General features: G+C 35.8%; 6 protein-coding genes across 10 annotated transcripts; 2 read left to right on the top strand and 4 right to left on the bottom strand.

Moving 5' to 3' along the window:
- Nucleotides 1–233: 233 nt before the first annotated feature.
- Nucleotides 234–1,313, bottom strand: LOC111309590 (hevamine-A-like). Its single transcript, XM_022908607.2, has one exon. The coding sequence runs from the start codon at nt 1,311–1,313 to the stop codon at nt 411–413; it is 903 nt and encodes a 300-aa protein (XP_022764342.2). The 3' UTR covers nt 234–410.
- Nucleotides 1,314–3,662: 2,349 nt separating this feature from the next.
- LOC111309579 (Tetratricopeptide repeat (TPR)-like superfamily protein) lies at nt 3,663–7,099 on the bottom strand. The gene is made up of 2 exons (XM_022908600.2): nt 4,422–7,099; nt 3,663–4,100 (listed from the first exon to the last, which is right to left on the bottom strand). Exon 1 carries the CDS (start codon nt 6,901–6,903, stop codon nt 4,870–4,872), a length of 2,034 nt encoding a protein of 677 aa, XP_022764335.2. The 5' UTR covers nt 6,904–7,099; the 3' UTR covers nt 3,663–4,100; nt 4,422–4,869.
- Nucleotides 7,100–8,010: 911 nt separating this feature from the next.
- LOC111309555 (LIM domain protein) lies at nt 8,011–12,061 on the bottom strand. 2 transcript variants are annotated; one of them, XM_022908591.2, is made up of 4 exons: nt 11,453–11,946; nt 9,613–11,379; nt 9,256–9,447; nt 8,011–8,873 (listed from the first exon to the last, which is right to left on the bottom strand). In XM_022908591.2, the coding sequence occupies exons 2-4, from the start codon at nt 11,340–11,342 to the stop codon at nt 8,297–8,299; spliced, it is 2,499 nt and encodes an 832-aa protein (XP_022764326.2). In that variant the 5' UTR covers nt 11,343–11,379; nt 11,453–11,946; the 3' UTR covers nt 8,011–8,296. The 2 variants fall into 2 exon arrangements, with proteins under 2 accessions (XP_022764326.2, XP_022764321.2); XM_022908586.2 differs by having other exon boundaries at nt 9,613–12,061.
- Nucleotides 12,062–12,665: 604 nt separating this feature from the next.
- Nucleotides 12,666–14,736, top strand: LOC111316226 (putative pectate lyase 4). Its single transcript, XM_022918243.2, has 3 exons — nt 12,666–13,930; nt 14,119–14,254; nt 14,356–14,736. The coding sequence occupies exons 1-3, from the start codon at nt 13,152–13,154 to the stop codon at nt 14,578–14,580; spliced, it is 1,140 nt and encodes a 379-aa protein (XP_022773978.2). The 5' UTR covers nt 12,666–13,151; the 3' UTR covers nt 14,581–14,736.
- Nucleotides 14,737–15,091: 355 nt separating this feature from the next.
- On the top strand, nt 15,092–17,431 carry LOC111309537 (tRNA dimethylallyltransferase). The gene is made up of 2 exons (XM_022908572.2): nt 15,092–15,613; nt 17,176–17,431. Exons 1-2 carry the CDS (start codon nt 15,222–15,224, stop codon nt 17,279–17,281), a joined length of 498 nt encoding a protein of 165 aa, XP_022764307.2. The 5' UTR covers nt 15,092–15,221; the 3' UTR covers nt 17,282–17,431.
- A 236-nt stretch (nt 17,432–17,667) lies between these two features.
- On the bottom strand, nt 17,668–24,997 carry LOC111309498 (ABC transporter C family member 10-like). 4 transcript variants are annotated; one of them, XM_022908545.2, is made up of 13 exons: nt 24,793–24,997; nt 24,347–24,428; nt 21,893–24,006; nt 21,383–21,703; nt 21,222–21,308; nt 20,521–21,108; nt 20,273–20,437; nt 19,843–20,137; nt 19,512–19,726; nt 19,123–19,428; nt 18,968–19,031; nt 18,645–18,884; nt 17,668–18,293 (listed from the first exon to the last, which is right to left on the bottom strand). In XM_022908545.2, the coding sequence occupies exons 3-13, from the start codon at nt 23,948–23,950 to the stop codon at nt 18,181–18,183; spliced, it is 4,452 nt and encodes a 1,483-aa protein (XP_022764280.2). In that variant the 5' UTR covers nt 23,951–24,006; nt 24,347–24,428; nt 24,793–24,997; the 3' UTR covers nt 17,668–18,180. The 4 variants fall into 4 exon arrangements, with proteins under 4 accessions (XP_022764280.2, XP_022764287.2, XP_022764273.2 ...); XM_022908552.2 differs by having other exon boundaries at nt 21,893–23,987; XM_022908538.2 differs by having other exon boundaries at nt 21,893–23,977.
- Nucleotides 24,998–25,113: the final 116 nt, after the last annotated feature.

Genomic DNA, 25,113 nt, shown 5'->3' with positions numbered 1-25,113 from the left:
CAATTTAAAAAATGGAAAAAAAAAAAATCAAAAGGTTTGCCATAAGAGAATGTTCCAAAGAACCCACTCTTGGACCCAAACATATCCTTTTGGGCATTGTATCTGACCACTGTTTAGGTTAGGCTTGTAAACCGGACCGTAGCCCAGACCAAATGTTTCCATCAACGGCACCCTCTTCAGACACCACTGCCCAAGTTACAGGGAGCGTAAGACTAGGACAAAGACAAAGACAAGGACAAAGGCAAGTTGTTCATGCTCATTTCTTTACTTCGATGAGGAGAATCAATCATTACTTAAATAATGGAAACTGATAAGGACATCTCTCAATTTATTATAGTTATTTATTTATTAGAGAAGACCAAGCTAAAGTCTATGTCTTAAAAGAGAGTACACCACCAAGTATGACTTGATCACACGCTATTCACAATGGAGGCACTGTAACCGTTCTGATCATCATAGAACTTAGACCAAAGCATAACACCTCCATACTTAGCTGAGCTCCTAATCACCGGAAGTATTTGAGAAGTTAACACATTCGGTGGAATATACCCACTTCCAGCCGCTGCTGGTGCTGCCGGTAACCCCAAAAATATATTCCCTGCTTTTATGGATGAAGTCCACTGGTTCCATGAGTTGACAAGGTTGTTAGTGTTGCCTGAAGTGTATTGGCAAGGGGGATTGTTATAAAACTGAATCCAAACATAGTCAAAGAGGCCCGTATTAAGGGCAGTCCCCAAAAAACTGTCAGGAAATGGACACTGGGGAGCAGCTGTTAAGTACACCTTCCTTCCCTGGTTGCTGTAAGCTGATAGATAACGAGCAAGATCATCCCAATATTGGGTTGAGCCAAGCTCTATATCAAAATCAATGCCGTCCAACACTGCGTCGCCTAGTGGACGGGAAGAGGATTGACCACCCAAAAAATTGTTCCATAGATAATCGGCTACATTTTTGGCGTCTGCTTGTGAAGCCAGAGAGTAGCTGCCAGCACCGCCTCCAATTGAGAGCATGACCTTGATTCCTTGGCTTTGACAGCTTCTTATGTCGTTGCTAACACCAGTACAACCATTGGATGCTGGATTACAGTGACCAGCTAGGTTGATTTCAGGGGTTTGACCATTGCCAAATTTGTAAAGGAAGGCTATGTTAACGTAGGTATACCTGCCCATGGCACAGGTTGCGGTCAGGGTGCCCTCGTTGCCATTCTGGCCCCAATAGATGGCGATGCCACCAGCATGGGAAGTTTCAAATATTATTGCCAAGAATAAAAGAAGAAAGAAGACCGTCGGTTCGGTTTGAGAGTTTCTTGCCATTTTTGCTAAAGACGTGCTTCCAATGTGCTAATGGGCTTCATCTATATAGTGCCCGTCCGTCCAATGGAAAGAAAAGTTTCTGAAGTCAACAAATAAACGTCAATGAATAGTATCTCCATGCCCGTCACTCACGGAAGAAAAAACCAAGTGTGAAGAAGCCAAAACAATAGCATTTTCTATTTACCTGAAGAAAAAGAAATTTGACCAAGAGCCTAATTAAATTCCAGTTTAAAGCAATTTGATGATAACTAATAATTATCAAAATTGTTAACATCGAATCAGATAATATTTTAAATTTTTTTAAAATATGTTATTTTATTGGTATTAGTGGTTTTGATAATTATTTTAAATTTTTTGATTTAATATAAATATATATATGAATTGATACACTATGATATAATTAATAATTTATAAAATAAATATGTAATATCTCAAAAAATCAAATAAATAAATTTAAAAGTATAAAAATAATATCATAAATTTTTTATGATATTTTTTAACATTTAATTTGATCCAATGATATTTAAATAAATATTTTTTATATAAATATTAAAATAAAAATAAAGAGATGAAAAAATTAACTTTGATATCACAATTGTTAAAAAATTGAGTACAATTACTTTTTTAAAAAAGATTAAAATATTTATAAATTTTAATTTAAAAATTAAAATATAAAAAATAAGTTACAATAACAAAAAGAAAATCTTATTATTTTGTCAATTAATTTTATTTTTATTAAATTAAAAATAATCAAATTATAAAATATAAATTATAAAATATTTTTTATATTTATGTACCAATCAAAATAAATTAATTTATCAAAATCAATCAAAATTAATAAAAATAAAATATATTATTCCAAATTAAACCTATTATAAAAAAATATTTTTAAATATATCATATTTTAATATAATTAAAATGTAGTAATCGGTGTGATCGTTATTGAAATGAAATCAACCTCTATGATAATTACTAAAGCAGGATGCAAAGCTTTTCAAGAGGTCAATAAACCAAAGTTACCGCTCCACTTATTCTTTTTCTTCGTTCCTGATGTTTGAGCGGGCTTTTGTGATAATCGACTTTCAGAGTCATTAGTGGTATAACAATAGTAAGTCAAGTCAACTATGGGCGCACAAACATCGAGAACCAGGAGACTCTGGACTTGAAATTTTCAGCCATCGACTTTCCACTAGAATTCATTAACATTTTCCACTAAAGAACCCATCTAGTACTTAATTTTGTAGAAAACGAAGGAAGGTGGAGGTGTTCAATTAATGCTTTTTTTCTCTGTTCTTTATTCTATTTTTATTTTGTAACTTTTATTACTTATTTTTTATTAAATAAATTTTATACAAAATTAATAAAGATAAAGATAATGAATTAATTTATATTTAATTAATTTTGATTTGTATCAATTTAATATAGATATTTTTTAATTGATATCGAATGAATAAATTTTTAAAAATGTGTTTGAGTAAGAGAGAAATTCAAAATGTTTCATCACATCTTTGGTATCCATGTGGCACCTCTCTTTTTATTATATTTTTCAGTTTCTGTTTTTTGATTTTTTTATTTTTAAAATTTTATTTTTTATTAAATAAATTTTATAATAAAAAATCAATTGAAATAAAAATGATAAAATAATTAGGATACAAAATAACATGTATCCGATAAATTTCCATTTATGTGATTTAATTGATACACTTTTTTTTTTAATTCAAGATAGTTGGATTGAGTTTTTTTTTTTTAAATCTAACTTAGGTGAAGGCAAAATTTTGGATATTATATCTCAATCTTGATATATATAAAAATATATTTAATTATTTATTTAACTTTATATTTATATATTATTTAAAATATTATTTAATACTTTAATTTAATAAATTTGCCCATCATCTCATTTGATTTTTTTATCATTTTTTTAATTTTATTTATTAGATAATTTTTGCAAAGAAAAAATCAATTAATGTAAGGATGACAAACAACTTATATTCATAGATTTCAATTCATCACAATTCAATTGATGTGTTTTTTTTTTTCTTTTTAAATTGGATCAAAATTTACATCAAATTAAGATTGAGCTTGAAGTGTTCTGCACCAACCTTTCTCGAAATATATAAAAAATATATATTTTATTATTTATTTAATTCATATTTATATATATTATATTAGTAAAAATATTATTTAATACCTTAATTTAATAAAAATATTACATTTATATATAATTAAATTATAATCTATATTTTAAAAAATATACTTATATTTGTTTATATTTTACCATTTATTAAAATTTGACATAAAAAATTTACTTCTCTCATATTTAAAATATAATTTTAAAAAATAAAAATTGTTCCACAGCTAAGCGCGGGTCTAATGCTTGATTAAAATAAAATCTAGATTGATAGGAGTACAGCGCAGACAGTTCCTGCAATAATCAATGATGTTCTAGATATTCATTTGCCAAATTAGCATAAAGGTAACAACCATTAAGTTCCGCTTCCTGCGATGACATGCAAGTTTCAGGTCATCTGACAGTCCCTAATATACGGCTCTATTGCTACAGTACTGGTAGAGCAGCGGTAACTCTTCTTGCAGTCTTCACCCATCTGCCAGCCAGACATATGACAAACATGAACCTGCCAACCTCGCCCTGCCTGGGATGCCCAAAGGTGACAAGTGGAGTGCAGTTTGAACTAACCTGATGGAGATGGTCACTTGACTAGGTATATGCAAATGAAGTTTCTATCACGGTACATCAAGACACAAGGATATGGCTGTAAGTCCTACCTGCATGAGGAGTATGAGTTAGAAATGAGAATGCAACAGTTTTCGAGCCATGTCCATCATCAATCAGAAGTTTAATACACTTGTTCCTAGAAAAAAGGGCCCTAAATGTTAGAAATTGCAAGTTCCGGCTTGTCCTGTTGTCCATCATATTTCATATGAGAATACAAGATCAAGGTGAGAACATGGAAAGAAACGATATTTATGGTTCACAACCAATCTACAAAGAAAACATCTAATAATCTTATAATCAGTATCACTGGAGAACTAAGCATAAAACGCCCAACTTTGCACGCTAAATGAAGAATATATAAGACCACCTACCTCTCAAGATGAACAGCATTTTGAACCTGATGTCAAAGCTCACAATTAAGCCATACCCTATTTCAATCATGAAGGCTTCAGGACACTGAACCGACCATTCCTTTTTAATTGCTATGACGAGAGAAGGCCACTTAAAAGATGATCAAAATGGTCTTACACTCTTATAGATTTAGACAGGAATATAAAATTTTTGGGGCCTATGCTAAAGCAAGGTATGGCCACTGACCAGACCTAGGATCAGCAACTATGGTAATGCTGTCAATTTAGGATAATCAGTGTTCACTCTGTCCCAAATTCAGTCCCTTGATACAATCATGGTATCGGCAGTCGCAGTGCCAAGACCAACATACAACCAAGTCATGCCAAACCTGATTTAAATGAAGGACAACTGACTTCTGTTACTTATAGTCCAGTATCTTGCAAATTCAGGAGCACTTTTCCAAATTGATCACCAGTAATCTCCACATGAGCAAACACCATTCTGGAAATGGTGAAACCGATAAGTATCCCTGACTATGATTTCACGTTCAGCAATTTGTGAAATGAGCTTAACAGCAATATGGCAGTCCCCGCATATACGAAGATTCTTGGTGATTCTAATAGGTGTCCCACGTTTAGTATTTAAAATGGCAAAGACAATAGCCAACTTCTCACTGTGAACAGCCAGATGGCATTCCTTGTCTTCCTCCTCCACATCATGAAGTGCAGAGTGAGTTTCAGGGATATAACCTGCCTCTTTCATCTTCCCCAGTAGAAAATCTAATTTTTCATAGATTGCCTTGGACTGTGGATGTGACTGATCACCAGCAAGAAAGGTATAAACCTGATTGTTGATCTCGGTATTGCTAGCACCAGCCATTTTCTTGATCCCTTTGCTCTTCATGATTGATCTAACAGTTGTAACATCATCCCATCTACCAGCCTTTGCATATATGTTTGATAACAAGACATAATAACCAGATGGCTCAGGTGCTAATTGAGAAAGATGATCAGCGGCAAGAAGCCCAATATTCATGTTAGAGTGCATCCAGCAGGCACCCAACAAAGTTCCCCATATCCTCTCAGTAGGTTCTATTGGCATCTGTCTGATGAAATTATAGGCTTCCTCTACTTGCCCAGAACGTCCAAGTAGGTCTACCATACAAGCAAAATGTTCTACCCTTGGAAGAATCTTATGCAGGTCTGTCATCAAGTTAAAGAAATACCACCCCTGGTCCAGTAATCCTGCATGGCTACAAGCCGAAAGAACTGAGACAAATGAAATAGAATCTGGACTCAGACCAGAGTTTTGCATTTCAGAGAAAAGGGCCACAGCACTGTAACCTTGGCCACTCATCCCATATGCTGAGATCATAGAAGTCCAGGACACAATATCCCGAAACTTCATCTGATCAAACACTGCCTTCGCTTCTTGTAAGCATCCACACTTTGCATACATGTCAATTAATGCATTCTCCAATGACAAATTCGGAAGGAGTTTCTTCCTCTCTATATATTCATGAATTTGTCTTCCTAGAAAAATGGCTGAAAGATCGCCACATGCTGGAAGGATACTAGCAATAGTAAAAGTATCTGGTTGTATCCCATATGCTTCCATCTGTGAATACAAATCAACAGCTTCACTTGACAACGAATTATTCACAAATACCGCAATCATCACATTCCAAGAAACCAAACTCTTTCTAGCCAACTTCCAAAACATTTCTGTAACATACAAAATATTATCAGAACAAGTGTTAGTCACAGCTGGCAAGAGGCTGGACATAGTCCCAGCATCAGGTTTTATCCTCAATAACTCCATTTCCCTACAAACATCCAAAGCTTTATCAAAACATCCATTTTGAGCGTACCCAGAAACCATTGAATTCCAAGAAACCACATCTCTAATTGGCATTTCATGAAGAACTCGCCTCGCTTGGACCAAACATCTACACTTTGAATACATAGAAATCAGCCCATTCCCTATAAAAAGATTCAAGTCAAGACCAACTTTGACCACAGCACTATGAATTTGCAAACCAACCCGCAAATTATCTGATCCGGAACATGCCTTTAAGACACATGGGTAAGTATAATGATCAGGGCTAAAACCATGACTAGAAATTTCTTTGTATATAAGAAGAGCATCGTGATAGCAACGGTTGTTTACATAGCTTCTTATCATGACGTTAAAAAAAACGACGTTCTTTTCAGTAATTTCATCGAATATGTGGCGTGTGACTGTTGGTTCCCTGCAAGCAGCATAGGCTCTCATTAATTTGATGGCAAGAGATAGGTTGAAGCGAAGATGTTGGTCATTGAATATCTTGGAATGGAGTTTTTTTAGTGTTTTGATATCTGGGTATCGGTCCAATATTTTACCACAAAAATCTTCATTGAGGATAGGTGGATAAAATTCAGGTTTTGGGGGTGATGATGAAGCTAAGTTTTTTAGTTGATTGGCTGTTGAGAAATGGCGGCAATGAGGAGTGATAGCTCTCATTAGCTGATGTAGATTTTTGAAATGCTGGATCAAGTCAAGTAATTTTCTTGCCAAGCATGTTTTAAGGTACACCAAAAATACTGGGTTGCCTAAAACTGCAGCACAGGCTGGCTGGGGTGATTTTTTGTCCCAATCGTCTCAAAGGGCTACGCAGCTAATCATTTACTGTAAACTCCGATTGTTCCAAGCGAATCTCAAGGTTCCTTAGGTCGAGCGATGAGATTAAAACTAACGTAAAAATGAGATTAATTAGATTAAAATTAGTAATAGGATAAATATTTAAATGTATAAATAATAGGGACGATGAGATAAATTAAAATAAAAATAAAAAATTATTATTAAAAATTTTAATTATTGAAAATTTATTTATGATATAAATTTTATTAATAAAATTTATTTAAATTATTTATTAATATATTAAATAATAAATTTTATTTATTACATTAAATTAATAAAATTATTTTACAATTTTAAATAAAAAATAAAAAACAATTTAAGGATATTTTCGAAATAATCATAAAACCTAAAGAATAAAAATTAAAAAATTAAAAACCCCTACCGGCCGATTAATCAACTAAACCAAAATTGGCCAATAGATAACTCGCCAGTCATCAATGCCAAGTCATTTAGATGACAAAATCCCAATTGACACAATTTTAACAAAATTTTTTATTACAACTACACTGCAGCTAGAGGTGCAGTGTAATTCAAAAGGGAGTCCGAGGCAAGGTAATTCTTAAATGTTAAATCTTTATCCAGTTAAAATAATAATTTTAAAAACCACACCGTAATATAATATAAAATTTTAAAATTTTAACAAAAATTATATATAAATTTGACAAAAACTAAAAAATAATATAAAATTTTAAAATTTTAATAGAAACTATATATAAATAAATGTTATAAAAATTAAAAATATATATTTCTTATTTTACATATTGATATAAATTTGACATTATAATTTTTATACTTTATATGCTTTTCAATTTAAAATAAGTATGACACAGATACATAAATGACCAAACTACATCAAAGATTCAGATTTCAGAGAAAAGAATTTTAGGCCTATGAAAAAAAAATGAAAAGGAATGCCTTTACAAATAAGAATAAACCTCTTATTCTTCGGAAGAAAGAAAAAGAAAATAGATCTTTTATTCAACGTTTAAGTTGTAAGTTTACATGAAACTAACCTTATGTTCGGCTAATGATAAACAAGTTATAACTAATTCACAAATAATTAGAGGCTGTGATTAAGATAAACCTATCTGGTTAAATTTTGCAACGTTAAATGGCGAATTCACGGCAGCAACTTGCCTGAAAGGAGCTCTGCATCCTTCCACGTTCTGTGTTAAAGGCATCATGCCAGCATGGTAAGTGAGAAAAGCCTTGATTCTTATTGCATATCATCTTGGAACAAAGCCTTTGAGACAGGACCATGAGAGTGAGCTCTGCAGTCTTCATTGTCTTCTTCATCATCAATGCTGTTTCCACATGGGCTAGACCGCTTTTTTGCTGTCATTGGGGTCTCACATACCATGTCATAGCTTGCTCTGCTACGGTTCTTCCTTTTTGACAGTTTTCGAAGAGGATCAGACTTGGGTTTCATTGCCTTTGGCTGCTTTGGAGCCCAAACTCTCTGCAAATCGGGCATCCAACTTGTAAATGATGAAAATCGCCGAGCCCTCTCCCTCCTCTCCTGAGCCTGAATCAATTTCAGGGCATCCTCCTTAGTCCTAATCACTCGGGGACTTCTTTTGTTATCATTTTTCTGCAGTTGGGGGGACTCATCTTCTATTGAAACTGGTTCATTATTTCTGTAGTTTACATCTTCCTCTGGTTTTTCTTTCCAGGATCGATTACTGTCCTCACTGTTGAGTAAATGATTAGGCAATTCATCCTCATTGTCAAACAGCAACAAATCCATCTTCTTATAGATTCTATCAACTACATCTCTGAGAGAATGATAATACCTGAAATTATGTGTTTCAAAATTTATTTAGCATCTCCGCCTATAACTTTTCTGAACAGCAATAATAGGCTTCTTTCTTCCACAAGGAAAAAGGCAATAATGCTTAGGCTCACTGTCAATTACTGAGAACTACATAAAACAGCATATTTTATTCAGGTACTATCCAGTTTAAGGTTAGCATACTATATTCAGGTACTATATTCAACATAACAATTTAATTTTACTCTGATTCATCAAGCCAGCCGATATCCTGCTAAGGACTAACCTATGCAATCAAGGATGCTACTTTCCCTCAAGTTTTAGATGACAAACCATTTCTCCTCACAGAGCTAACATATCAGTAAAATAAAGAAAAACACATTCATAAGTGTAGATATATATACCTGCTCTTTATGATATTTTCCACATACTTGTCAAGTCTCCAATCACCAAAAAAGCCACCCTCAAGATGGCACTGAATAGACTCCAGTGTTGAGCAAATTTGTTTTACAAATTTCTGTTTCGTAGGCTCCTCAATAGTTGCACTGACCTCTGATTGAAGAATCTCCATACGAAACAAAATCTGCAATTCATATCTTATTCTCATTAAGGAAATTTGCAGATATTTGAGCCCATTGTTCACCTTACAGGAGGAAAAGAAAAACCCTTGCCAAGCATAGAATGAACAAAAGAGAAATTATTGTTAAAAATGAAGTAAAGAAACAGTGCATCATATGAATATGCAGGAATAAAAAGGATACTCTCTAACTACACTAACTGAAACAGATCCAGAAGACCTTGAATCAGATGCCTGAGAGGATGGATCTCTCATTTTATGCATAGCAGCCAAGTCCTTTGGCTCCCTTAGTAGAAGTTCAATTAGTTCAACAGCAGCTTTGCTAGCACATGCATCATTAGCTTTCACCAGAGAGGTTTGACTTTCCCAAATGCCTTCCATTTTATTCTTTTGATATAACCAATAAATGGTTGAACTCACAAGCCGTTCTGCCAAAGCCCCTAATTCTACTTCACCCGATTCTATCCCTTGTTTAATTTTAATAGGGAGACTATTGAAGAAATTTTCCATAGTTCCTGAACAAAAATCATTACCAGCTTCATCTAACATTCTGGAGAAACCTTCTCCTGCTGATTGAGAATAAGAGGCCAGCTGTTCTCTATCTTGAGGCAACTCAATTGGCCTATGATTAATTTCTTCTGTAGCATCCTGATCTGGCTTGGCACTCTCTGGTATCTTCAAGCTGGAAGAACTACATTTTTGGACCTGCTTCATCCAGCATTTCAGAAATTTTAACTTCTTTGAGTTATTGCAGTCCCTGGAAAAGTAACTTGCTTCTAAATCTATAGCTAAATGTTCAGCTGCTGCTTGACAGAAGGCACTCCACGTGAAGTCATGAAGCAAACGCAACTTCTTTTTATTCTTCTTCCTTTTCGCAGCAAACTTGTGGGAAGGTGAAGAATGAGATTGGGACTTCAAAAACCCGGCAGAGTTCTTTGAATGAACATAGAGTTTGTTAGTTTCATTGTCCCTTTTTGCAACACATGCAGCCAAATCCACCCTACCATATTCTAGTAACTTGTTAGGGAGGAACCCATCATCAATGATACACAGCATTGCCGAAAAAACAGTGAATGGCTTCAGGATTCCTGTATACAAATCAATATTGCCATCTGAAAAAGATACCAATGCCCAGTAACCTTCCCTATAAAGAAAACTCAAGAAAATTTGCCAAATGGGAACAGGTTTTCTCACCAATGATTCACCCATATCCCTTGCAAGTATTTGAAGAACTCTATCTGCATAAAACTCACCCGAATGATCTTTTGGATCTTTCCATGATTTTCCCAAGGATTCAACAACAATTATCGGATTCAAGAAGCACCCCTCAAATTTCTCACACTCGTCATTCATCCTCAGTGCCTTAACACGCACTTTTGTTACTCCATCAAAATAATGGTCTAACAAGGAGTTATTCTTTTGGTCATCAGCTCTCATTTGTGGATTACTGACTTCAGGTGTAAACAAAACATCACCTTGTTTACTTCTGGAACACGTTTTGAAATTAACAAACTCAAGCTCACAGCACTTACATTCTAAAGGCTTCCCATTGGCATCTAATATCTCAAGACTCAATTGGACATTTCTCCTTCTACCAGAATCATCATTAAAATCAAAGCCAGGAAAACAATTTGACGAAACCACAATCATCGGATAAATCAGACCAAAAGGAACAAGAGCGGAACCTAAAACAATCGATTCCGTAGAACAAAATCCCCAACTTAAACTTCTAATCCCACTCTCCAAAAACTCAAACCCCAAATTTTCAAAATCTTCATTTTCCCACGATTTAAACTTCAAATCAACCCAACAACAATGAATATCCCTACTAACAAACGCATCATTCACACCCTCAAAAACCCCACGAAACTCTTTAACAAAAGCACCCAAATCCCTCAAACATTCATCATCCATTCCCACATCAAAGAATTCATGTAACCAATTCAAGTCCCTATAAACCGGAGATAACAAAATTACCAAATTAGACCTAATCAAAAGGGAGCTATCAGAGTTGAACAGCGTACCGGCCACCGGATCGGGGATCAGTGGGTCCCAGGCGTAGTCATGCACGAGCTGGCGCAAGGAGGCGGCAAGATTTAAAGCGCGAGAGGGGTATAAAGGGAAGGAGGCTTTATTTATTATGGTGGGGAGAGAAGTGAGGAAATGAGTGAGGGAGTGGAGAGTGGAATCTGGGTGGTTGAAAGAGAGAGAGAGGGAAGGAAATGGGAGTTTTGAGGAGGAAAGGAGAGGGGAAAGAGAAGAAAAGAAGGGTCTGAAAGAGAAGAGAGAAGAGGATAGAGGAGGGAAAGAGAGGAGTGTTTTGAAGGAAGAAATGAGGGTTTTGATATATGGATTTGGGTCTTGGATTTGGAGAAGTGGGTTTAAGTCTATTAGGAGGACTATGCGCTGGGTTTTGCTATAGTTTGGGAATGGGTCTATTGCTTCTGCCGCCATTCAAGAATGAAGAAACTGTGAAGGCTTGCTTTTTATTTGAAAATGGAGGCAATCAGGCAAAAGCGACTGCACAGATATTGAAGAATGGAAGAAAAGGGCAAGAAACAAAGGGACTAAACAAGTGCTGGTCTAACATGCAGGAGGAAAGAAAAGAAAATACATCTAAAACGGCCGCGTTTAGGCTTGACCCTACGCGCTTGTTGGCGGGAAATAGCGGCAAAACAAAGATGACGTCTCAAAATAAAAAAAATAGAAGAATCGGGAAAATACCAAACTAAACGGCACGTGGTACTATAAGTCTTTCCAATTTGTCTATTTTTTATGATGTCACACATTTTAAAAAATTACTAGTACGTTAGCCCAAAAAAATTACAGTACAAGATATAAATTGTATTTTTTAGTATTTATATTTGATGTATTTTTTTGTATTTATTTTAAGATTTATATTATTAATGAATAAAAGATTGTCACTGAATAAACCTAAAAATAAAGATTTATATTCATTTTGTACATATTAAGAAAGATACACCTATATAATTATCAACAATAACTGTTTTTTCTAGCAGTTTAAAATAATAAATTAGAAAATAAAAAAGAAATAATCATATTGCCCCCCCAAAAAAAATAAATTAATAGCTACGAATAAAACTTGAGGGTTAAACCAAATGATTCATCAACCTTTTTTAAAAAATTATTTTCAATAAGGCGAGAATTTAATTTTCAACATTTATAAAATTTTTTTTTTAATTTTCCTTAGATCTTGATTTTATACATAAAAAATAATATTGCTCAATAATAATACCTCATTTTACACCCTTTTCCTATGTTAAAAACAAAAAAAAAAAAACATGTCTCTCAATTCTCAAATTATTTTGTCAGAATAATAATGAAATTATTAATTCCTTACTATGTAGCTTAATTATTTTTTTAGTATAAAAGAAGTTGTAGTATAAAAATAAGAAAAAAATTTTAATTGTTAAATTTTAAATTTTAAATTTGTTAATATCAAAAAGTAATTGTATAAAACAACTTAATTAAATTTTCATCAAATAATAAAAACAGCAATAACCTTCACCTTTCTATTCATAGCATCACAAACCTCTTATAATTCCCTCTGCCGCTACTCCATAACCAGACCAAACAAAAACACAACCTTTTCCTATCTTATATTTGGCGTCTTCTGCTGTATAAAGCCATCCCTCACCTCTCACCCTTCTTCCATCTTCCTGTCTTTACAAATTCATTGAAAAAACAATAAAGAATTCAACAATGACTACAATACCATGGTGCTTCACATTGGCCCTCTTCATGGTCATTCTCCTGGCAATTCCTAATGCAAGTTTGGCTAAGATGAATGTGATTGATAAATGCTGGAGAGAGAATCCTGATTGGCGGAGTAACCGGCAACAGCTGGCCAAGTGCTCTGTTGGTTTTGCTGGCAAAATGACCAACAACACCGGTAAAGGTGTTGTACGCTATATGGTCACCGATTCTTCTGATGACCCTCTAAATCCTAAGCCAGGGACCCTTCGTCATGGAGTCACCATGATCAAGGGAAAAGTATGGATCACTTTCAAAAGGAACATGCACGTCACACTCCAGAGGCCACTTCTTATTAGCAGCTTCACCGCCATTGATGGCCGTGGTGTTGACGTTCATATTACAGGCGCAGGTTGCCTCTTGGTGTATCAGGCGACAGATGTAATCATCCATGGGTTGCGCATCCACCATTGCAAGTCACAGCCACCTAGTTCTGTGATGGGTCCAGATTCGAAGGTGATACCCCTTGGTCAGATGGATGGGGATGCCATCAGATTGGTCACTGCAAGGAAAGTGTGGATAGATCACAATACGTTGTATGAGTGCCAAGACGGTCTCCTTGACGTCACTCGTGGTTCGACCGAGGTTACCATCTCTAACAATTGGTTCAGAAATCAGGACAAAGTCATGCTTCTTGGGCATGATGATGGGCATTTGAGAGACAGGAACATGAAGGCCACTGTCATATTTAACCATTTTGGACCTAACTGCAACCAACGAATGCCAAGGTAATAATAATTAAGCTCCAAGTTTTAATTGTTTAGTATCTGTCCGTAAACTAATTATAAGTAATAAATTGTTTATTTACACGAATTCAAAATTCAACTCATTAATTTAAATAATCTTTTGACATCGAGTAAATATGAAATTCAAATATCCATATTTGTAACTTATTGCTATATTAACTACATTACAGAATACGCCATGGATACGCGCATGTAGCCAACAATCTCTACCAGGGATGGGAACAATATGCCATCGGTGGGAGCATGAGCCCCAGCATCAAGAGTGAATGCAACCTTTTCATTGCTCCAAAATCGGGCAATAAGGAGGTAAACACCACCACTAGTATTAAGTCTTGTTTTCTGTGTGAAATATTTCGCTCCGAATTTGAATTAATGGCTGACTCTGAATCCATATTACGTTCAAATAGGTAACATGGAGACAAGGCAACATGGCAGACAAAGCTTCATGGAAATTCTATTCTGTGGGGGATATTTTCGAAAATGGAGCATCTTTCAGTAAGCAAACAGGACTAGGTGGGGCGAAGCCATATTATAACCAGGAACAGAGTTTTAAGGTTGCCGAAGCTAGATCAGTTAAAGAATTGACAAGTTCATCAGGTGTTTTACAATGCTCTAGGACTTTGAGATGCTAAGTCCAAGCGAGAAAAAAAAAATTTTAATGCTATACAATAAATTCATTGTTAAATAATTACTTGTACCAAATCGTTTTTATTTGGCTCAAATGAACGAAGAAATTACTCAGATTTATGCTCGACGGCAAATATATTCGTGAAATTAACTTTTTAAGAATCAAGTGAATAGCCTTTTTTTTTTTTTGGTCTCCTAATCCCATAACATTTAATTTTCCAAGTTTTCAAATTGGAAATTTTTAATTAAATTTAAAGTTCAAATTTTAATCATTAAAATGTAATTAACATAATAATTAATATAATTTCATAAGGTTTTATGAAAATTTCAGTTCACTATTGAAACACAGAAATTTTCATTTTTACATTTTTTAGGGTATTTTTATTTATTATTATTACTATTTATTTTTGTTTTTCTAGATAAAGAATTCTTTATAAAAAAGAAAAAGAAAATCCCCTGACCCCAGTCCCAACCGTATAAACATGAAGAAGATATGGCAATGGGGTTTTAGCATCCACTTGAACCCAGTTGCCACATTCTACACGAAAAACTCATGAAAATTTATATTTTTAACAAATTATCGACAAAAAATTTAAGCAATTGAGAAGTACTAACAATTAAAATTACAAGAACCAAAAAGAAAACCATGTCTGCTTTTTCAGTCTCGAATTTAATCATTACTGATTTTCTTTCATCAATAACACAAGCCTCAGCTGCTACTCCAAAACTCCCCTGTTTTTCTCTACTCCATAAATCTCTACCCTTTCCTCACTCTGTTTCTCACTCTCGAAGGAAAATTTTAACCTTTGTTTCTTCAAAATCATCGGAAGCGGAGGAAGTGCCAACGGCCGAAGATGAGTGGCTCAACAGACTCCCAGATAAGAACAAGCCCCTTTACTCTCACAGCTTGCCTTGCATTGAAGCATGGCTTAGGAGCTTAGGGTTTTATCAAAGCAGTGAGGACCGTGCTGTTTGGTTGATTGAAAAACCTGATTGGCATGCCCAGTTATCTCTTGATGTCACTGATCTATATATAAGGTAAAGTTATTTATTATTATTTTTTTTTTTGGATTTCAAGCGGTTTCTTTATCTGGGTATTGTGTGTGTGTGTGTGTGTGTTTTACTATTTGTTTAGTTTTATATGGGTATATTTATTTGGATTGATTGTTGATCTGGTTTTAAGAATTTTTGAAATGGTGTAAATTGGTTTTTCTCCTGATAAATTACGTGAACAGGAACAAAATTCATTAGCATTTGATTTGCATGAGGTAGCTGGTGTTGCTTTGCTGAAACTATATTCTGATAAGGGGCAATGGGCATTTGCTGTATGCGTGAGAAAAACTATAGGAAAAACAACAATGTAGCTAGATGAGATTAGAAAGATCTCCCTCCTGTCATTTTAGTCCCTTGCTGCAGCTGTTTTTTGAGGATTTGTCTATATATATCCTTTTTCGCTAAATGGTTGTTGCCTAATTTCCATTGTGGAGCATTCTGTTAGACTGTTGAAGGTTACGTGTTCTATTCCTTTCTTGAATTTATTTGGGCTAGATGTCATGAGGCTTTGGATGACTTATTCCGTTAGATCACAACCATTCAATGGATGATGAAGATTTAGATTTAAGCATTGGACTTATTCGATTTTTAAGGAGCTCAAAATCTCATACATATGTTTTTGTAGTTTAAGTTCTAATGAATAACATAAGATTTGTATATAAAATTCATAAGTTTTAGGTGTTGTAGCACTATAGACTGAAAAGGCTTCATTATATGCTAAAGTGGTTTATGTGAAATACTAACAATCGGAGATGGTAATGGCAAAATTTTAATTGGCTTGACCAAGTTCTGTATGAGGTGGAAATTAAACAGAATGCTTTGCAGCATAACTGAAGTTGAATGGATGTTCTGCATTCAAAAGCAGTGATCAAGGATCGAGATAAAGTTGGGAAGGTCTGGCCATTTTCACTTTCTACAAGTGGTAACACGACTGGTGATCACAACCATTGGTGTGGGGATGCTATTGCTGCTCTAGCTCCCTTCTTGCAACTCCACCTGGACTTAATGGAGCAAAAACTATGAATGTTAAATCCCTATTTGCTGTTTTTTGATGCACATTTTCTCATTGAAGCAGAATTAATTAAGAGAGGTGCATAGAAAGTCAGAAACAAAGAGGAAAAGGAGTTATGCCGGAAAATCGATACTTATAGTTAGAGAGAATGAGAGAAAGCTTTATGATGTTAACTGATGGAGTTCTTAGAAGAGAATGCTTAATTCTCTCTTGACCTTGGCTGAAATCTGATTTTTCTTTGTGTATCTTGCTTCTGAGGTTGGAGCAAGCCATATCTCTCTCTTAGACAAACTGCTAAGAGGAATTATTTCTATTTAGTGAAATTCATTAGGAGATTGTTTGAGTTTTAGCTGGCCGCACTTGATTCCTTGACGATGTTGGTTTAATTTAATTTAATGTACACCATACATATGAGGGGGAAACTGGATTGGGGAATGAAGAAACGTCAGTGGAAATTGTTATACATCATACTTCTCAGCTTTTAACAAAAATTTATTCTATGATTGAACTGAGAAGAATGTATCATACACTGCAGGTACTTGAAGAGTGGACCTGGGAATCTTGAAAGAGATGTGGAAAGGAGATTTAGTTATGCATTGAGTAGAGAGGATATAGAAAATGCAATACTTGGAGGACCATGAAGACCAATGGTTAGTTCCTGCAAATGTATAACTTCACTCAAGCAGTTGCATAGTGTTTAAGATGTCAGTTAGTTTATCCACATGCTAAACTTTGAAGGTTTCATAAAACTGCAATCTTTTTTCTATGATGCCATACCTTTTCTCCTTGCTGGTTGTAATTTTCTACCTAATTTTTCATAACCCTCTAGCTAAGGTGACAATCTCTTAAATTGTGCTAAGCAAGTAATGGGCATTATGACCAATTGATGTACGTTTTTATCATTGATTTCAGATTGAAAGATGCATCACCCATTATCATCATGATGCTTGTTTTCCCATTTTCCAAGTTATCTTTTCATTTTTGCTTTGTGGTGATTCCAATTCTGCAACATTAGGAAAAGCCGAGAAGCTCAGGAATAGGTCTGAATATCTCAGAGAACAGAGTACAACTGCTAAGTAGATAAGAAAGAAGTCACAAGCTATTACATTATATTCTCTGACGCTAGAAACGCATCTTATCTAGCAATGCTAGTCCATTGCTTTTCGCTCTGAATATAATGTGGCACTCGAGTGTACTACTTGTCCGACCTTTGCAGCATTGGAGAAGTTCTAAGTAAACTCTTGAAAGCAATAAGGCAGAATGGTGTATGAAGGCATCTACACAATCTCGTCCTCTCTCCTTCTTGCTCCAGCTTCCTCTAAAGCTAATAAGTAAATCATGTGTCCTGTGTTGTAGTTCTTCAGATTCCCAGCCTGGCAGACTTGAGGAAATCTAGAAAACCTAGAACAAGAATTTCTGTTTCCTCTCCTTTCCTCTTAGACCCAGCAACTTTATTTAATCTACATATCCTATTTCCTAATTGCACATCTTTCCATCGAGCTGGGATGATATGAATTGGCCGATGAAAAGTTTATGAACTTCAATGCGACTCTGCAGACTGATAGTGGGACCAGTATTCCTTGACAAGTTGCCCAAACAGCGAACCTTCTCTCTCCATCAACTTCGTTGGCTCATCGTACTCCACGAGTTTGCCTGAAATATAACAAAAACAACATTCATTCATACGTGATTTTGTTATCAGTAAAAAAGACACAAGAAAAGTTCCCCCATTTTCAAAGCCGAATCTACTAGCAAAAGGCCGGCCCTGCTTAATCTTCAAGTAGAGGGCTCTGCCATTTGGAGTTTGATTGTCCAAGGGACTCTGATCCAGGGAAAGGATGAGTTTTAAAAACAAAATGTCAGAAGGAAAACCGCAAATGAGGCAATATGATGCCCATGTATCAAAAGCTAGGTTGTCAAATTATTGAAAGATGCCTGCGCATTGAGTGCAAAGCACATTCGTAAGTAAAGGCTAATTCTCAGGTCAGCATTAAAGAAACTCACCATCACTGACGGCAAGTACCATCGTGCAATCCATAACAGTTGGTATCCTGTGTGCCACTGTGATAACAGTACAATCTGCGAATTCGGTGCGGATAGTTTTTTGTAAAATCAAGTCAGTTGCATTATCAATTGATGCAGTTGCTTCATCAAGTACCAATATTCGACTTCTCCTCAAGAGTGCACGGCCCAAACAAAACAGCTGCCGTTGTCCCATGCTCCAATTCGATCCATCTTCCACAACTGCATGACCAGTTGTTTTTTGTCAGTGAATAGTGACCATGAAAACAACAAACATACAACATGATCAAATTTCAGATAATTACCCAAGGAGTCCAGTCCCTCTTCCTTTTCCTGAACAGCCTCTCGAAGTTGGCACTTGTCAAGAACCTTAAAATACAGACGAAAAATTAGCTAATCCAAAATATTCTTAGCGTTACAGGAAGCAAGAAATCATTGGCCAAAAAAAGTCAAATTTTACCTCCCATTTCTCCCGGTCAGTATGTTGGGATAGAGGATCCAAATTGTATCTCACAGTTCCATTAAAAAGGGTAGGATCCTGAGGAATTATTCCAAAACGCGACCTCAGATCGTGAAGGCCAATAGTAGAGATGTCAATGCCATCAACTATTATCTTCCCTCCAGCTGGCTCAACCAAACGGAATAAAGCACTGATTAGTGTTGTCTTCCCACTGCCAGTTCGGCCAACAATACCAATCTTGTGCCCTCCTTGAAATGTACAACTGATGCCTCGAAGAACTAATGGTGCATCGGGCCGATATCTGATCTGCTTGAATAAATTTTCTCAGTATACTAACTGGTGCTGAATAGAAGTTATTTTATGTATGTTAACAAAAGGAAAAATTATACCTGCAAATCACAGATATCGACTTTACCCACAGCTGGCCAATTGGATGGAGGACGATTCTCCTCTATCACTTCAGGGGCTTCACTTGGTATATACATGTATTGGTTAAGCCTTTCTACAGAAATGATGTAATTTGCTACGGTGCATTGGTTTTGAATTGAAAATACAAGGGACATATTCAATGAAAGACCATAGGAAAGAGCCATGCCAATAAACCCTGCAATAAGATTGTTATAGATTGATATGGAAAAGACAGTGGCTTTGTCTCCTAAAAGATTTATTGACATAAGATTCTTGAATGAGTATAAGAGATTGACAGTTTCTTCTACTAACCAGAACTGAAAGTGCCCGGAGGAAGAAAAACCATGCAGAGTGCAGCAGAGGCAAGAACGGTAGCACTAAGTGTCTCTAACCGCTGGATCAACCATTCATTTGCGGAAAAACCATGGAAGAAAGGACTAGCATTAGTGTCAATGAGGTCAAGGTTCTTTATAAAGAACCGCTCTTCCTCTTCAAAAGCCCTTATTGTAATGGCTCCTGCTATTGACTCAGCTAGATGGTTTGCTACCAAGGATTTGGTTGTGCCATTTATCCTCATCAACTCTTTTGCAGTGGAGAAATAATATTTCTATACAGAACATAAAAATTTTCAAGGTTAGTCATATTTACATAATGGCATATTGAATTTGTCAGATTTCAAAGCAGATGAAGGAACTGTTCCTTCCTGCTAAGTCTATCTCTGGTAAAAAACTTGTAATGTTACCTGTAAGCGAATTGCTGCATAGATAATCGGTATTGAAACAAATAGGACTTGCCAGGTAACAACAGCCAGAACTCCAAGATTGCTATAAGCATTTATGGTAGCCCCAACAGCAAAGATTAAGCTGAATGGGACATCAAGATCAACAATGCTCAGGTCTGAAGATACCTATATGCAAAGAAAGAAGGTATAAATATGAGTTACTTGAATCATTTTCAGTCACATCCATATTCGGTGAGTGGGATGCTTACCCGACTTAGTATCCTTCCCAGAGGAGTGGAGTCATAAAATGACATAGGTGCACGAAAAAGGGAATTTAGTAGCCGTGAAAATAGAGATTTTGAAGATCTAATACCCAAGGTAACGGTAGAAAGGGATCTACAAAGCAACAATAGTGTTGATGAAAATCCAATCACCAAATAAACTCCGATCAGTTTCAATGGGCTGACATTAGGATTGTCGACATTAGCAGCCATCCAAGAGTTCTGTGATATCTGACAGCCCACAAACAAAAGGTGAGTAAAAGCAGAAATGGTGAAGAACAAAAAGCCTTTGTTCTCATTGAGATACTGTATGTATGGCTTAAACCCTATATCTCCTCTTTCCCTTTCTTCTTGCTTGATCAGTTGATCACCTTTTGATGCTTTAAACTTTTTTTCCAAATAACTCTTCTTGATCTCTCTGGTGGATGTTCCATGTCTCTTGGAAGAGTTAGCTTCAGCAACTCTTCCAGACCCAGCAGTTTCTTTGTGTGCATTGACAAGGTCCTGAAATTCTTGACTAGAAGCTATTAAGTGATGATAAGGAGCTGCTTGCAGGATCTCCCCATCTGACATTAACTGTCAATAGAATCAACATTACAATAAAATTTTTTATTAGAAAAAGAAATTCCAAAGAATGTTCATAGGGAACAAAGAAAACACAATCCTATATTCCAGGAATATATACTAACCAAAACAGAATCAAAAGCAGGTAGGAAATCAACTTGATGGGTCACAAGTAAAACCGCCTTCCCTGAAAGTGCTTCCATAACATATTCCTGCAACGATCCAAGTCAGCTTTCACATAAGTTGATAAAAGAAAAGTTGCAGTGTGACAGCAGATTGTGGTTACATTAAATAAACTTGTAGCTGTGTGGGCATCCACGGCACTGAATGGATCATCCAAGAGATATAGATCAGCATCCTGATAGAGAGCACGAGCAAGTTGAATTCGCTGTTTCTGACCACCACTAAGATTGACTCCTCTTTCACCTATTTCGGTTTGATCACCATAGGGAAACAACTCAAGGTCCTTCACCAAGGAACACCTCTCAAGTGTTTCTTCATATCGTCGCCTATCCATGGCAGACCCAAATAATATGTTCCCTTGTATCGTTCCTGTCTGGATCCAGGCTGTTTGAGAAACATAGGCAATCGTTCCAAATACTTGAATCTGTACATTGGACAATGGAGCATATTACTAACAGTAAAACTAACTTTATCTTCATGAAAGAAGAAACAAGATTGAGCCCACCTATATGCTTTTAGACCCGCTAAGAAAGAAGATGAAAGGCAACAATATGCTAAAAGGAAAGGCTAAATGCATTCCATCATTTATAAAGAATCAAATTTAATGACTTACAGATCCTTGGACGTTAGGGACTTCCCCCAGAATTGCGGCTAACAGGGTTGACTTACCAGAGCCAACTTCTCCACATACAGCCACTTTTTCCCCCATCCTAACCTCTAAAGTTATGTTTCTTAAAGTGGGTTTTGAAGAATTCTCTTCCCAGGAAAATCCCCCTGATTTAATAAAAATGGCTAAGTCGGCATTCTCCATATGGTGTTTTTGCCGGACATTTGCACTCTGCAGCTCTGGTGCCTCAAGGAATTTCACAACACGCGCAAATGCAACCTTTGCTTGAATGACTATCCCAATAACATCGGGTATAGATCTAATGGGATCCTGAACAAGACGTAATGTGGCCACAAAAGTGAAGACATTGCTAGCATGGAGAGGAATTTTCAAGAAATAACATGCCCCAAAGGTACCAGCAGAGACCAAAACAGGGGAGGACCAAAACAGAAAGCCATTATATGCTTTCCGCAACTGCACTGCTGATAACCATTTGTATTCCACAGCCCTTAAATTTTCAATAACTTTCTTAAAATGGCTCTCCCACGCATATAGCTTCAGCACCTTCATGTTTATAAGAGCCTCAGAACTAGCCTTAAGTCTCTCATCTTGTGCAGCCATTAGCTTGCTTTGAAACCTATGCTGCAACTTGGCGAGCGGAGTATTGCACAGGACAGTGAGGACGATAACAACTAGGGCTGCAATCGTGGCTAGTCCCACCGCACGGAAGAGAATCACTAGAGCAATGCACAGCTGAAGGCTTGTTGTCCACGTCTGATGGAACCAGAAAGGAAATTCTCCAATCCTATAGGCATCAACTGTAACATAATTCGTTATCTCACCACTCGAGTGCATCAACCTTGCAGCATTGGATAATCTCAGTTGCTTCTTATATATAGCTGCAGTGAGCAAAGACCTTACTTTCAGACCTATTAGTCTGGTACGAAAATACCACTGCCTTTGCGACAAGGACTCTAAATTTTTTGCAAAGAAGAGTAATATGGCCAATAAATAACCTTCATATTTGAAACTTCCTTTTCCCTCAGCAACCAAAATGAAAGCATTAAGAAGCAGAGGACCGGACGACAAAGTGAGTATCTTAAGCAAAGCAAAAAATCCAGACACAAAAATCTCTCTCCAGTAGCATGATATTATGATCTTCAAAATAGATGGCTGCGATGATGGTTTGGCTTGCTTTTGCTTGTTCAATTGCTCTAAGAACAACAAATAGCAGCTTTCTGCTCTCTCTGCCGCGCCTAACTGGGGTATATCTTCATCCTGAAGATTCTTCTCCTTACCTTTTTTCATCAAAGGATTTAACCACCAAAAGGAGAATTTACTAAAGCATCCGGCTGTGGCAAATGGGGTAACTTTCGCAGTATAATCAGCTTTGGTACTGCCATTGGACTCGGCATTTAAAGGGTCATAAAGGCCATTTTCATTGGTGTTCTCATCCCCATCTTCATATTTATATCCCTTGTAAGCGCATAACAGCAACAATATTGCTCCAGGTAATGACAGAGCATCCAAAACTATTTTTATTGTAACTAAGTTGTTCAGAATAGCAACAAAAATGGACAAAACGCAAACAATTGCTGCAAATATGAAGGCGATAATGGACAGTAGACGAAGTGGTGTCTTGGGAAGTTGATTACCCCTAATGCTCACAGTTAAACCCACCAACAACCATGTGCAGCCCTGAAACAGTGATAGAAACCACCAATTCAAAGGCAAAACAGTCTGTGTTTTCCTCAACTTCTCTTCCAAAATCCAAATGCCTAAGCACAAGTACATCAACCCAAGACAACCATTAACAATAGCAGAAGCCATCTGCAAAGCAGAACGATTTTGAAAGCGAGCGGTAATGCCAACTGTTTTTGAGGATGATTTCTGAATCATGTTGAATAAGAGCATGATTAAGAGCAGAATATTGAAACAAATTATTATCGCATGATTAATGCACGAAGAGCGATGAGTGAAATGCCAAAAAGTAGAATTGCATGACTTTCCATCACTATCTGAACAAGCAAATTCCCCACAAAAGATGGTCCATAAATCCTCCATCTTTGCTCTTTTCCTCGATCTTCAAACCTGTTTATACCTCAAGAATTCGATAGGTTCTAATAAGAAATTAGTAGTGCATAAGATTCTCAAAACATCAATCATAGAAAAGAAATTTTAATCGATTTTAAAGCTACTTTCTTTGTAAAAGAAAATCAAAACTCAATATGCAACTAATAAGTCCAACTGTCCCACTCAAACAGAAAATAAAAAAAATAAAAAATGAAAAAATAAAAGGGTCTTAAAAGGGAAAGAGAGCTTGCAACTTGAAAGCGATAGAAGTATAAAGAACTTTGAAGGCAAAGGAAAAGCAAAACATTCATGCCCATAAACAAAAATGCACTAATAATTTGCTTTAGAGGAAAAAAAACTCATGATTTCAACTCTCAAGTAACATACCGATCAGTTGGTCAGAAGACAAGGATCCCGCCCAACCCTTTTCTCGGCAATTTACTTCCACAACGTTCTGGTGCAAATGCTCCTATAACAGAAATCGATTCAAGTCGAAGAAAATCAAAACCGAAGTTATCTAAAGCAAAAATCCCGGGGAGCAACAGAAGAGAAATTGGCAATAATCAAGAACATGCACGGTTATGTTTAAAATAAAAATAAAGCAAATATCAACGTGGGATCAGGGGCAGGATTAAAAATTCTGATGATTTCAAACCCGTATGACCGTAAAAGAAAAAACAATCCTTACAAAAATGAAAGATGAATCGTACTATTAAATGCGATTTTTCGAGGAAAAAAAAAAGCCAAAAGGAAAGCATTCAAAACAAATGATGAATGAATTAACTGCACCAATTCTCTTTATGTTTTTACAAAAAGAATAATATAAAACTAACCAGTGAAGTGATCAAACGAAACCCCGAAAACTTCTCACAAAGGTGTTTCTCCTCGTATTAAAAAAAAAAAAAAGTGAATTAGGATTTGTTTTCAACTTCTTTCTTCTCCCTGGAAAAGAAGAAAAGAAGGAATGAAATTGTTATTAGTTCATTCACATTTGTTTTGCAGTGTCAAGGAACAGCTCGCAAACCAACAGTGAAATGCAGAAAGAGACATAAAGTAAAGACATATAAATGAGCAATTAATGCTTTGTTTAAGAAAAATAAATAAATGGTTGTGAGGCTTACAAAGAGACGGAGATGAATTAAAGTGTGATGTCG

Source organism: Durio zibethinus, chromosome 9 (genome assembly GCF_047325235.1).
Source record: "Durio zibethinus cultivar Kanyao isolate XHJ-2024 chromosome 9, ASM4732523v1, whole genome shotgun sequence".
Taxonomy (NCBI): domain Eukaryota; kingdom Viridiplantae; phylum Streptophyta; class Magnoliopsida; order Malvales; family Malvaceae; genus Durio; species Durio zibethinus.
Note: the sequence above shows the minus strand (reverse complement) of the source record. Positions and strands in the feature narration are given on the sequence as shown.